Consider the following 13,727-nt stretch of genomic DNA (forward strand, 5'->3'; position numbering starts at 1 on the left):
CGAGCAAAAATAGGATCGCCGCGAGTTTCGAAACATCAAACTCGGACAATAATAAGCATGTCTAAGACCCGCGATCTGCGACTCACTCTTAGTCGAGTCAGGTCCGCCTCATTTTGAGTACTCGCTGCGCTCATCCCTAAATGGCACAGGTGTGGGCATTGCTGCCCACGCGGCGCTCACCACCGTTGGCTTTGTGCGTTCGCTGCCATCCGTAGTAACGTGGTATGGCCAGAGCAGAACGAGGGCTCGGACGGCCGAGTCTTTCGGGCATGGAGGAGATTACGGGAGCATCGCGAACGACGCAATCGGGACGCTGACCTATTCTCGGCTGTTGGCCGCTACCGCGTTCCAGCCAAGTACTGCCGGTCATTCAGCGAGACACAGAAATTGACATTCGCTGCTGAGTATTTTTATACTATAAAGCCATGACTGCAGAGCGGAGTATGCTCTCAACTCAACCCTTCGCCCGCATACCTGTTCACCACAATGGCCCCCGTCCGCAACGCCCGCGTCCTTTATAACGCCATTCCGCACCGAACACCTTCCCCGAGCCTGGCAAAACCACTGTCTACGACGACTCCCAGACTATCGACCTTGACACCATCCCGCTCAGCGGTGGCTTCCTCATAAAAACGCTCGCGCTCAGCATCGACCCTTTCATGCGTGGTCGCATGCGAGACCCGAGCATCAAGAGCTACGCCGTGAGTCCTGTACGTGCATATACGCGCCGATACGCATTGATAGCACGTCTTCGATCTAGCCCGCGTTCTCCGTCGGCGAGCCGTAAGTGTCTCATAGTACGCTCCCACCCGTAAAGTCCAGGTTCTGACTGCTCGTAGGCTCAGTAACTACGCCGTCGCGCGGGTCCTCCGCGCTGAACACCCCGCCGTCAAGCCGGGCGACCACGTGTACGGTTTCATGCCCTTCCAGGAGTACACCATCTTCTCCGACCCTGCCGAGCTTGGCCCGGATACATTCCGCATCTTGGAGAAAAGGGAAGGCCTCCCATGGAGTGCGTTCTTGGGTGTATGCGGCATGCCAGGTGCCTCGCGTGCTCTTTGAAACTGCCCAGCCTGGTTACGCGTCGCTGGTGAGAGACAACTTGAAGGCCCGACGCTACATCGGGGGCTTTCAGGATGCTCGGCCACGAGATCTGTTCGTCGTCTGTACTGTGTAGAGCTTCTTTGTGGGGACATGCTGCAGCCTAGTGTATGCCACGACGTAATATGTACACTACTCAGGGCGCTTTCCGCGTTTTCTGCTTATCGGATTAGTAACTCATACTGACCGACTTTCTCGACACACAGGACAGACCGCACATCACGCCTGGCACGAACACGCGCACGCCAAGCCCGGCGAGACCGTTTTGTCACTGCTGCTGCAGGCCCTGTTGGCGCGTAAGTATCCAACCCACGGTCTTTCCATACAATTCTATCACTCTGTTACAAGGGAACTACGTGCCGTGGTTGCTGACACACCGTATATCACAGGACGGTCGTTCAGCTGCCAAGATCTGCGGACTGAAGGTGATCGCGAGCGCGGGGTCGGACGAGAAGGTGGCGTTTGTGAAGTCGCTCGGCGCGGACATCGTGTTCAACTACAAGAAAGAAGACACAAGAGTGTGCTGGAGCGTGAGGGTGGTATAGACATGTGCGTAACGATCAGATATGGTGATGACGTATGCTAATGTTGGTACAGTTACTGGGACAATGTCGGCGGGCGGACTCTCGAGGCGGCGTTGGCTGCGGCGCACAGCCACGCGAGATTCATCGTAAGCCAGGCCTCGCTCTACGCCTCCGAGTCGCGCGTGGTTGACACTCTGTATCGTAGGAGTGCGGGATGATCAGCGCGTACAACGCGGAGCCGTACGTACCGAAGAACCTGCAGCTCATCGTCCACAAGGAGATCAAGATGAGCGGGTTCATTGTCTTGAGCCTACATCACAAGGTGAGTATGTCGCACGTCCTATGCACTCGCTGCTCCGATCCCACGTGGCTGACGCCGCCCGCGTCCGTGTTCCTCTCGCTCCCTCAATTGTGTCGGCTCGTCGGTGTAGTACCTCAAAAGATTTTACGAGGAAGTTCCGCCGATGGTGGCCTCGGGACAAATCAAGTACAGCGAGGACAGGTCATTCGGGCTCGAGGCGACGGGTGAAGCGATCGTCTCGGTGCAGAAGGGCACGAATACGGGGAAGAAGGTCATCATTGTGGCTGAGGACGAGTAGGCTGTACCATGAACCATATGTACATCCCCCGATAACGACTGCGATGCCAACATGAAAGTGCGTGTGACTCAACGAGTGCATATGCGACACTAGCAGGTAGGTATAAGTGTCGGCTGAGCTGACGTTGCCCAGAGCCTATAGTACGATAGTTATCACGTACTCCAGCATGCTTTGGGTAAAGAGGGATTGTCTGGCGACGGCAGTCCTCGGATGTAAGTACATTCGGAGGAGCATTCGTGACGCCAGTGCATGCCAATCAATGAGCCACGGCGAGAACCGAGCTTCGGCGCTTGAGCCATAGACGCGTCTCAGTTTGCTTCCTCCCCTGTTCACGGCGCGCTACACGCTACACTCGCGTTATGACCTTCTTCTGCAACAAATGTACTGGCTACTCGTATGGCTGTGTCAAGACTGAGCTCATGATTTAGCCGTCAATCATCGTGATTCAAATCGCTCGTACCAGTAGGCAGGCTCCGGCGACTCGATCATGATGCTCTACATGCACATTGTCTTCAAGTTATAGCCCTCGCCGAATATTGTGCTCCTGCTCTCAAGAAGGACGTGAGGTAACGCGTCATTGTCAATCTTTGCGATGATCGGGGCATTGCGGTGACATCTGTCGTGTCTCAGAAGGTGAGGCCGGTGTCCTGTGTTCTGCAGTCCCCGGCTCATGTCCATCGACGAAGGAGGCCCTAGGGATTTACACCAGTGCTGGATTCCTCTCCGCCAGAGAACATGCAAGGATCATATGCCTTCGAAGAGTTGCCGCGGCCTTGGCTTGAAACTTGGGCCCGGGACAGTGGCCGCCCACACTGCATGGTAGCCTGAGAGGATGGTTCATTGGCGAGTGGTCACAGCCTCATAATTGACCTGGTCTCAACGAGATTGCGCATGTCAATTGCGAGGAAACCACTGCGGAGTTACTTGATAAGCCAGCGGGTCGCAAACACCCTGAAGGGAAGACGCACATCTCCCAACGTCTGTCGTTCACACGATTTGTATCTCGCACCGTGTGCTGGAAACGACCATCATCTACGCTTGAACAGTGCAAACAGACCCAGCTCAGGAAGGCGCTGCTCTTTTTTGTCAATGGTGTCGATCCACCTCAACGCGCGCGAAGTGCGGGCCGTGTCATTTGTCTCCGAGTCGTGACAAAAACAGCATCCGTCAGTAAGGCATTGGCTGATATTGGTGAGCCTCACTCAGTTTCCTGTTCTTGGGTTCAGTTACGGATCACCTTCACATTCGCTAGAAGGCGAGAACTTGGTGGGCTTGACATGAATAGTAACGTAGGCAGGAGATGCATTGCATAGCCGAGTAGAGCGACTCCTGTCGTGTCTCCCGATGCCTGGGCCATCTGTCCCTTGTTTTTCCCTCGTTTTCTGTGATCTCACGCTGTCCATCGCACGGAACACTCGCCCCAGAGCCTGCATTGAGTTCCATCTCAGTGGAGTTGGATTTCTTTGCCGCCGATCGTCCACTCCAACGTGCAACCTGCCTTGTGGTCAATGGGATCCCGCCATTAGTACGTATCTCGTCGTTTGACAATAAAATCACAATCTCAATGAGCATTCAGGACTAACAGCAATGACAACATCTCCATCGCGTCACTCTCAGCGCCGCTCGGGCACGACGCCAAACAAGGCAGCCACGACCAACTGTTCGGCAGTCCGACCTTAGCATCGCGTAATGACTATTACATTTCGGTCACTAGCCGTTGCGGCGTTGAGTGCGTGGCGGTCCGACCTGCTGAGTCGAGCTCAATGCTGTTGTCTATTCTTTTGAATGTCCGCATAACCCTGACGAGCCTCGCATGATTCGCGGATCGCGCTCAAGACACTCAGCGCATGAGTCGGTGAATTCTCTGTCAGTCGAGATCATGCGAGCCAGAACGAACCAGTTACTGACACTGCCTTCACTTATCAAAGATGCATAAATGCTACTGTCGATGACTACTCGATGCAACTGCGATCACGGCCCCGCAGCCCTATCTGATGCACTGCCGCGGATACCAGCTCGTCTGAGTCGGGAGATGCCAACATGACAGATGCACATCTTTCTAGTGAGTTCATCATGCAACCTTACATCGACATCGTTCTGACAGAAACACTCACGGTGGCGCATTGACCGCGCGCATATACAGCCCTGAGATGTTGAGGCTTGAATGAGAACGCACGAGGTCCTGGCTGTCAAGCATGGAGCACCCGAAGCTCCAGTAACCATCTGTTTCACCCTTGATGTGAGTCTTCCGGTACTGTATTTGGCAGATGTGAAGAAGACGTGCACCGGTGCATGGTAGCCCCCGAGCATTACCTGCAGGAGCATATTGTATGAGATAGCCAGCTGGCATATATGGTAATCCCGATGCTAGGTCTGCTAGGAATATAACAATCTCGGTGGGAAGGCATCATGTACACCTCGAGTTGGCTGGCACATGGAGTCCACGTGAGTGCGGCCCGCGAAATACATGGACCTGCCACCTGAGACGCGCTGACGACACATGGTGGCCACGAAAAGGAGGAAATGGCCCCACCGTGTCGACAGTCGTACGTGGCAGACAGGTGGTGTGCCAGCTGCCTACGAGGTGGGGTGCGCGTGGTTTTGACATGCGTTAACGTAGTACCGCCGTGCAAATTACATTGATATGAGCTGCATGCATGCGTTGAGCGTGAGGTCCTTGCGTCGCAGACAGCATTCTTGCAGTATTCAAGCACCCATTCACGATCACGAATCGGTATTCAATCGCATAGTAATGGTTCACGTCTACGCAGCCCACATTACATTGAACAGTTCGAATAATGCTCTATGAGTACAGTGAAATGAAATCCACAATTGAGCCCAGGCCCGGGATACACGCGTGGCACAGAGCACTAGTAGAACGAGGACTACTACGCAGGAGATCCGCTGGGGCTTGGCTGCGCATCATCTCTCTCAGTCGACGAAACAAAAGCCTTGTTGACCTGTTGCTGCCGTTCATCTACTACTTCATCTTCGGGAACAGCGTTGATCGCGGCGGGGTTATTGCCATGTGATGCCCTATCATTGTCGAGGATAGATCTAAAGACTCTGTGGCACGATATCAGTACATAATGAATAGAAGCCCAGAAGGGAGACATACCGTGCAAGCTTTTTTGCGTCATTTCCAGCCGACTTGCGAAGACTAGTGAGATGGTCGTCGAGTGTGACCCAGTACTTAGTTGATTGATCTTCTTCATAAATGAGGCGCTATAGGGCTCAGTCAGTGGAGTCCCTGGCAGGACGAGCTCGTCGACGGAGCCGCGCTCGGCGTGGACACAGGTCTCGAGCGAGAGCGACGTCATGCTTGAGCTGAGGCTCAACGACGCCGACGCAGTCAAACCGCCCGTGAACCGGCTAAAGAAGCCGGAGCGTCGGGACTCCCGACGCTCCTGCTTTTGGAGACGGTGCTTGCGGGCGTTGACGGCGTGGTCGTGTTGTTAGTCGCGACGCTGAGCGTGGACGACGCCGTGGAGGACGGAACAGATGGTGCATTGCTCCGCGGGGGAGACGCAGCAGGAGCCTCGCGCAGAAAGGGGGGAAATGAGAGACTCCGAGTCGGATATCATGTTTATAAGATACACGCCAGTGACCGATGTCAGATGGCAAAGCAAGCAGACGTCAGCGCCTGCACGGGAGAGGAGCCTAGTGTCTCGAAATGGCTGCACTGTAGCCTCGTGCGGAGGCCCAATGTCGGGGGCGCGCGGGGGTGGCGCGCTGGACGTGGTCACTTGATATGTGGATCTCACTGAGACACCGCTCTAGATCTGGCTCGCCACAATACGGATGACATCCGAGCCTAGGCTGGTCCCGGATCCGTCTACCGAGCCACCTTCAAGTTGAAGGACAAGGAGAACGCGCTACTAGTACATAACACTTTTGAGAAAGCTAGATCAGTGGGAAGGCAGTGTTGTAATGATCAGACATCTCACCCTGCGCTCCCAGCACCGGTGCAGTGCTCGACGGCATCGCGTATTCAGTGCACCGAGTACTCATTATTTAATCATTGCTGGTGCCCGTAAAATTGCATCGAGTTTATCATCAGAGTACGAGGCAGTACTACCACGCAACTTGAAGGACGTACCGGTACACACAGAACTGAAATACGAGTAATACTTCGAAGGAGGAGGGGGTCCATCGAGCCACCGGCCGATACCGCATGCGCGCTCGACTCATCTTGACAGTGGGTGGAGGCAAGGTGGAGGACCGCGGCGACAGAACCTGTCTCCTGCTGACAAAGCCGTGACAGCACGTTCCACACAGGTTTTGCCGTCAGCTGTCCGACACCTGGCTTGCATGTGCTCCGCACGTATTGAACATCGTGTCCCGTAGCTGCTGTCGCCACGTTAGACGCACAATTCGCCCGTTTCGAGGTGTACTGGTACTGCTTGATGCGGTTCATCACATTGCCTACCATCTTCCCGGAATTCCAATGCGTGACTGATCAGTGATTTAATGTGTCATTCTAATTGCCAAACATCTAGGGTTTGATACACTCTGCATGCCAACATATCTGGGCAACCATCAACCAATTATGGTGGTAGTAGCTGCGAGCAATTTGCCACTATGCTATATAATTACCTCAAGTACATCATCACCTTTGCTTTGGAGAGTCCCATCATGAACAACAGTGCTCCTGCCAGTATACAGAAGCAAGAAGCAGTACTTGATGTTGTGTGAGTGATGGCAAGTTATCACTTGTATATGATCAACCATGTTGACTTCATCCTAAGCTTTGCTCAGAATTGTGCATTCATTGCATCACTCTGTGAGTGCCATTACTTTCTGTTAGCTAGCTGGTAATATTGAATAACTCAGGCTTCTATCTGTTTGACTTGTGCCTTACCTTTGACCAGCAAGTCAATTTCCTGTGGAATCGCAAGTTCTCCATTCCATCCCTGTTGCTTGTGCTTCTACATTTGTCTGGCTTGCTTTGGATGGTATCAATGGCTGGATTCCCATTTGTCCTGGGGTGCAAGGTGTGTGTGTAGTCTTGAGTCATGTTTCCTACCATATACAAGGGTCATTGATGGAACTTTTTATTGCAGAGGTATGGTGAATTATCAACATTTTACAAAATTGGCTGTTGAGCATTTTGCTGTAGTGCTGCAGCCCTATTTTTGATGCATCTTGGAGCTAAAGCTATATTCAATACAACAACAGGGGGTATGACTATGCTTAGCAGACCATGCTGAAGCAAAGCTGATCTCTTCATTACAGCCATTGGAGCCCTGCGTGTTTATGCCATAAATGGAAGACACTGGTTGCTTCCTTGGTTCATTATGTTACTCACAATTGCAACAGTTGTGTATGATATTGTGAGCAGATGTGTTTGCTCATGGTCTAGCAGCATTGACATGAGTTACAGTATGCAGCTGCAACTACCCATTCAATTAGAACCCCTGTTGGATGTTACCTTGGGCCATATAATGAAAGCCTTTACAACCAGTATGCATTGTTCACTTCATTGGTATGAATTGCTGATCAGGCTGATGGACTTCTACTAGGTGTAAGCAGATTATCCAGGGCCCATGCTTCTCATAATTGATACATGCTTTTTTAAGTCAACCTTGCTGCCACGATCACAGCTCTGATAGCAGAAGCCCTTGTATTATTGGCAACATGGTATCATACATTCAGAATCAAGATGATGGCCCATGCTATTGGTGAGAAAGCTACACTGACAACAATACTACTCTGGGATGGTCAGTTCAAATTGCAATAAGTAGATTAATACTGATACTGATATATATCCTAGGATCTGTCTATTTTGGGTACCTGAACACAAAATATCATGCATTCAAATACTCACTCCAACTCTCTTGATAGAGCACTACTTGTTGTGAATACCTCAGAGGTTGTGGCTGATTATATCCCAGTAAGGATCCTAATGTCTTTACAGTGCTTAATGTCTGTGTATCAACTACTCAAAATTTTGATAACAGGCTTTTCAGGTATTTGATGCTTTTCCTGCTAGGTGAGTTTTCAGCACTCATGTGTGCTATGCTGATCTTGTCAACACAACTTGTGCTGGCAGTCTCACAACAGTAATATTGTCCCGCTTCTTTCTCAATCTTCGGAGTACAGTAGATCCAACACAAGGCACAATAGAGTCAGGAACCATGTCTGAGCCTCACTTCACTGGTCCAAATGACCTTGGTGGCTCAGTCATGTTCAATGATGAAGACAATTTTGTGGATGAAGACATAGATGGTGAAGAGGATGATGAAGGTGTCATGGATGGACAGGACAGCATTGTCCCTGCTGTGGCCCTTGTTGAGGATAACCAGATACAAGGCAATGTAGAGCTGGTGATAGCATGACTAGAGTTGTACTGTTCCTTGTGTTGGTTGATATGCATGGGTTGGGGTGTTTGTTTGTATTGTCTTCTTCAAGGTCAATTCTTGAACATGTATATTTACATATTCAATCTGAACAGTTTAATGTATTGCCATTGATTTTGCCATTTGTTCTTGAATGTGAATGTTTCCATACAATTGCAGCTTTGCTCACATCCAAGATGATATATTCCATATGTTGTTGCACATGGCATTCCTCTTGAAGTCATGTACACATGCTACATTCACATTGTAACCATTGACTGACTACCACAATGTCTTGTCAACATGCAACAATGCTCACTGCATGCATAGTATTATTGGGTACTCACTTACACTAATAGATTGTCAATTGATTCCAGCCTGCACATGAAGAGCACTCAAGTCAGAATGCTACCACATAGAATGACAACAAACATCAACCAGCCACACCACCCGACTGTCTTCGACGCATAGACGTTGGCCCACCGCGGTGCACTTGCATGCACTTGTGTATCACTCTTCATAATTGCAGTGTTGATGCCGGGAGATGCTACAAGTGGACCGGTATCCTGTGCATTCGGTGTTCGCGGATAGTGTGCTGTACCAGCTGAGCCTATACCAGACCTTTGGGGTGCTTTTGCCTCGCCCGGGAATATAATGATTGGGCGCTGCTACGCGCACGGGACGTGAACTGTACTGGGGAAAACTAGACCTGGGCTTCGACTCCACCTGCGGGTACGCAGGCGGTCAAATCTGTGTGGCAGGGAGATCAGCGCGAGCATTCTTCCGCGCAGTGGACAGGTGCTACAGAGGTGCACATAATGTAAGAGGTATGATGCGCATCACAATGCAGTGCAGGCGTATGAGGCCCTCGATGAGCGGACCAACAGGCCCCACACACAGACGGGTGCACTCAATAATCCCTTTCAATTGAATTGAGTCTGCCTCGTCTCAAATCGAGATATGCGATGAGGCGACGTGGCTTCGCCACGAGCGATATGCACGACACAGATAAGTACAGTTGGCGAGAGCAACAACACATCGACCAAAGAGCCCATGGTCCATAGTGCTCGCCTGGAATACCGCCGACAGATTTCACGTACCACGTCAAAGAAGCGCCTAAGTTGCGAGACTTCTGCGCTGAGCTATCCGCTGACGGAGGGCGCGACCTTCGGCGTTGAGCGCTCTTGTTGCTTGTAACGTCGACGCTGTGTGGGGCATGAAGAGTGATCAGAGCACCTGCTGACGGCGCTGGTGAGGAACCAGCGTGAAACCTTGTGTGCATACAACGACCTACACTGCCGATTCATGCACTGTACAGGTTCCCGAGCGCAGAGGCAGTACGGCAGCGCGGACGGGAGGAGCCGCTCGCAGCGTAGCGGTACCCGATGTGTGCTGAATGTCGATGAAGCGTTACGTGGTCGGACATGAGGGACGTGAGATGACATCCGAGTCGAAGCGGGGAACGGGTAGGGATGAAATTTTGCGCAGATGCAAGCACTGACGAACAAATGAGACAAGTACAATTTACGACACAACAGAGCAAGCCAGTATACCGTAAACCTGGTTGTCGGTGTGTCTTTCGATGCCATATAGCTCGCCAAGTGGAGGTGTTGCATGTTCGCGACAAAACCGGGGGTCGGGGCCGCCGAAAGTCACCGTGAAGGCAAGTGTTCTCCCGTAAAGCGAGAGTTGATCCAAGAGTGTGTGTTTTCAATGGTCATGGGGAGGTACGGAGAGTCGAAATTGAAGAGCGGGGTTTGAGGAGCGTGAGCACAGAGGCTGGATACGACTCACTCCTGGTAAACGCATATAAGCACCCTACACCGCACTTCACAGGCTCTGCTTCGCGGGCTGCCGCATATTGAGCACAACAGCTGAGTGAGAACGGGTATGCGCAATTGGAAGGCCGTGTCCGCCAATGTCATGACACACCGAGACTGGGACATGATCGGGCTCGAAGATGTAATTGGTGCAACGACGACGGTCACGACCGCGCTTGTACGGGTGTGCACGCGAGCACGGACAAGTGGCATTACTTACGGTGACCCAATCCCAAATGGACAAGTTTCCCGTCCGCCAACACGCCTCTATGCCTCTGTCCTGCATAACGACCGGCCGAATGGAAATGTCGGTGGTGGCGAGACATCCATCAAGACACGGGGTATGGCTCGCAATCCCGCTGGCATTGCGAGGGCTACGCTTATGTCGAGAGTGATTGAGGCTGTTGATATGCGTTCGCACAGCTGGTCGAGAAGTGCGGAGAGGTGAGCAAGGCGGTGCTTTTGCATCTCGGCAAGAGCCGAGCTTCAGCCACAGACGCGTCGTGGAGTTTGTTTCCGACCCTACTGTAAACGCGTTCCATACACTACAGTGGCAATTCACTTCTCTTGCAACGCTGCGTACAGTCCTGGCTAATCGCATCTGCGTGCGCGAAATGAATGAGCTCAGTGAACCGTCTGGCTGGTGGTTCAGGTACGGGTTCGTGCTGCTCCGGCAGTTCAACGCTGGTATTAGGTATGCACTGACCGAGTCGCAGACTCGGAGTTGTGATTACTCATCAGCATACTAAAAGCTTGCAAATCTTCATGCCGAGCGACTAGAGACACATGCTGCGGTGTAAGACTATTCTGCGCGACACAACAAGCTTTGCGTCGCGTCATATTTCCCCCAGCACCAAGACGACTCGTATGGCAATGCTTCAGTGCTCTCGCTCCACTGCCGAGGCGCACATAGAGACTACATAGAAATATGGTGTGGTTGCCATCGCGGAGATAGCCAGCGCGTCAGGAAGCCAAAAATTGGTGAGTCGCCACGTATTCATACTCGACTGGAGACCGCTAAGTTAAGTTTGCGCGGGATAGCAGACGTCAGCTACGCTCGTCAGAGAATCGGATCCGCCTCGACTGAAACGACACCTACCCTGAAAGCGAAAAACATACATCTGTTGACGGCTTGTGATTTGAACCCAGTAACAAGACCGAATACTGGAGGAGCCTGATCTCATTGAGGAAAGACCCCCTCTCTACGCTCGTCGGCAACGTTGATGCATCCAGTGCTGTCACGCGACTTGAACGGGAGCCAGAAGCAACATCCGGACGCTTTTCACTGGGTCGTCCCACCGTGGCTCCTTGCTCATAGGTTTTGTCGTGGCTAACCTCCGTGTTCGGCCGCATGATGATTTCCGTGTGATCCTCGGATAGCCCGAGCGATGCACAACGTGACTGGTGAGTCCATAGTGAAGCGGTAGTTCGACTTCAAACTGATTTAGACAGACAGCTGATGTGCATATACAGCCTAGCCCATATCGGCAACCGTGGGGCTCTGCGCCTCAATCATGGGACAACCACAGCCCAGCGTCACGGTCGTTTATTGAGATACCCAAGTACGTCTTGGATCCAGTCCGTTCCTTGCCAGTTGCATCGTTAACAAGTGGAATCCTCGCGCCTCGCCCCCCTGCACCCGTCAACCTCTGGGCCTCCCTCACCGTTCCGGAGACGACCGCGATTGTCCACTGGTTCGACGCCCCTGAACGCGGACTCAACCTCACCTCCGGCACGTCAGCGCACATCTCCGACAACTACATCTACCATTGGCATCGGCGCATGGCGCCCCGCCAAAGCCGACGCGCTCGCGTACGTCGCAGACCCGGGGAACACCGCGCCTCCCGACCGCTACGCGCGGGTGACGATTCACCATGGCGCGGTGGAGGTCCCGAAGGTGCAGGACTATCTGGTGGGCCCGCTACCGGTGAGTAGCAAGACAAACATGCGCACTCTGACGGAAGTCTACCACCGGCCAGAGGTGCCGTACAACGTGCGGGTCACACGACCCTCGCGGAGATCCAGCCGATCCAATTGACGTGATGCCCAAGATGGCAGAGGCAACTCAGGTGCGTGAGCTTACCGTTCCACGATCTTCGCATTTGACGGAAGCGTGTGCAGGCGCGACAGGCCCGCAGGGCTTCGATGGCTCGTTCCACCGAGGCTGGGTTAACTGGCGGCGGAACGTCCCCGGGCTATCATTCTCTGAAGCATTCCGGTTGACGCGCGGGCTGATCGTATACAACCACCAGGTGTTCGAGTCTGTAGACGACTTCATGGGCGCATTCCGGAACGGGACGCTCACGCGCCTCCCCGCGCGCCCGGACAGCCGCGACGTCGACTGGACGACGTGCACGCGGCCTGACAGCGCCCGCCGCGACCTGGATCATCTCCTCGGGCTGCGGTCGGTGTCGTTTGCTGGGCTGCGCTTCCGGGTGGAAAGGTGCGTGTGCGCGGCGCAGGGTCCGCGGCGGCGCGTGTATCATGCTGAACGAGTCGACAGCAAGACGCAGTACGTGAGCTAGATGGGCTGGGGGATGCACCTCGGCTTCGACCACGACATGGGCTTCAGTCCGTGGGACATCACCGCGGCGAGCGCGTCATCTACGAGATGCGCATCGTCTTCGGCCGCCATCACCACCTCCAGGTTCGAACAGCCAGATTCATGACATATGTCATCGCCGTTCCAGATTCTTTCGCCTATATATCAAGGCAATGCCCGTCATTATTACTCCACACCCGTATCACGCTCACGTTGCGATGGCCCCAGTCTGAAACCCTCACATCCAGTTCAACGAGATCCCCGCGTCCAAGACCTTCGCTGAACCCGGAAAGACCACCGTTTACTACGATGATTCCCAGACAATCGACCTCGACACTGTCCCCCTCAACGGCAGTTTCCTCGCTAAGACGGCTGTATTCAGCATTGACCCTTTCATGCGCGGCCGGATGCGCGACCCAAGCATCGGTTGTGTTGTAAGTCCGCAAGGGTCCGTATATGCGCGTTAATCGTTACTCAATCTTCTTCAGGTGCCATTCTATGTAGGTCAGCTGTGAGTCATCCTCGTAATGTAGCTCACGTTGGGTCCTGACACTCCACGAGGCTAAACGGCTTCACCGGTGGACGTGTTCTACGCTCCGAGAATGCAGCTGTCAAAGATGGTGATCATGTGTACGGCATCCTCCCCTTCCAGGAGTACACAGTGTTTTCCAACGTCCCGCACTGGCCCAGCCCAGACACCTTCCGTGTCTTCGAGAACAAAGCAGACATCCCATGAAGTGCGTACGTAGGCGTGAGCGGCATGCCAGGTGAGTGGGCAATATGTATTTCTTGATAACCTGAAT

General features: G+C 53.0%; 3 protein-coding genes across 3 annotated transcripts; 2 read left to right on the forward strand and 1 right to left on the reverse strand.

Annotated features, from left to right (window-relative positions):
* Positions 1-486: 486 nt before the first annotated feature.
* B0H18DRAFT_1095395 (NAD(P)-binding protein) lies at positions 487-2,272 on the forward strand (the record flags this gene model as incomplete). Its single annotated transcript, XM_048032415.1, has 9 exons — positions 487-510; positions 552-701; positions 761-783; positions 840-1,042; positions 1,308-1,397; positions 1,504-1,621; positions 1,699-1,771; positions 1,831-1,947; positions 2,057-2,272. The coding sequence occupies 9 exons, from the start codon at positions 487-489 to the stop codon at positions 2,222-2,224; spliced, it is 966 nt and encodes a 321-aa protein (XP_047891607.1). The 3' UTR covers positions 2,225-2,272.
* Positions 2,273-5,112: 2,840 nt separating this feature from the next.
* Positions 5,113-5,762, reverse strand: B0H18DRAFT_1016896 (uncharacterized protein; the record flags this gene model as incomplete). The annotated part of the gene is made up of 4 exons (XM_048029291.1): positions 5,113-5,290; positions 5,343-5,416; positions 5,485-5,619; positions 5,646-5,762. Coding segments are annotated over 4 exons (504 nt in total), but the record flags the coding sequence as incomplete, so codon positions are not given.
* A 4,690-nt stretch (positions 5,763-10,452) lies between these two features.
* Positions 10,453-13,548, forward strand: B0H18DRAFT_956131 (uncharacterized protein; the record flags this gene model as incomplete). The annotated part of the gene is made up of 13 exons (XM_048042434.1): positions 10,453-10,566; positions 10,806-10,826; positions 10,934-11,076; positions 11,763-11,786; positions 11,856-11,944; positions 11,993-12,309; positions 12,362-12,455; positions 12,504-12,825; positions 12,886-12,898; positions 12,955-13,029; positions 13,173-13,358; positions 13,413-13,435; positions 13,458-13,548. 13 exons carry the CDS (start codon positions 10,453-10,455, stop codon positions 13,546-13,548), a joined length of 1,512 nt encoding a protein of 503 aa, XP_047891609.1.
* Positions 13,549-13,727: the final 179 nt, after the last annotated feature.

Source organism: Fomitopsis serialis, assembly GCF_022376445.1.
Source record: "Fomitopsis serialis strain Sig1Antser10 chromosome Unknown B0H18scaffold_51, whole genome shotgun sequence".
In the NCBI taxonomy this organism is placed as follows: domain Eukaryota; kingdom Fungi; phylum Basidiomycota; class Agaricomycetes; order Polyporales; family Fomitopsidaceae; genus Fomitopsis; species Fomitopsis serialis.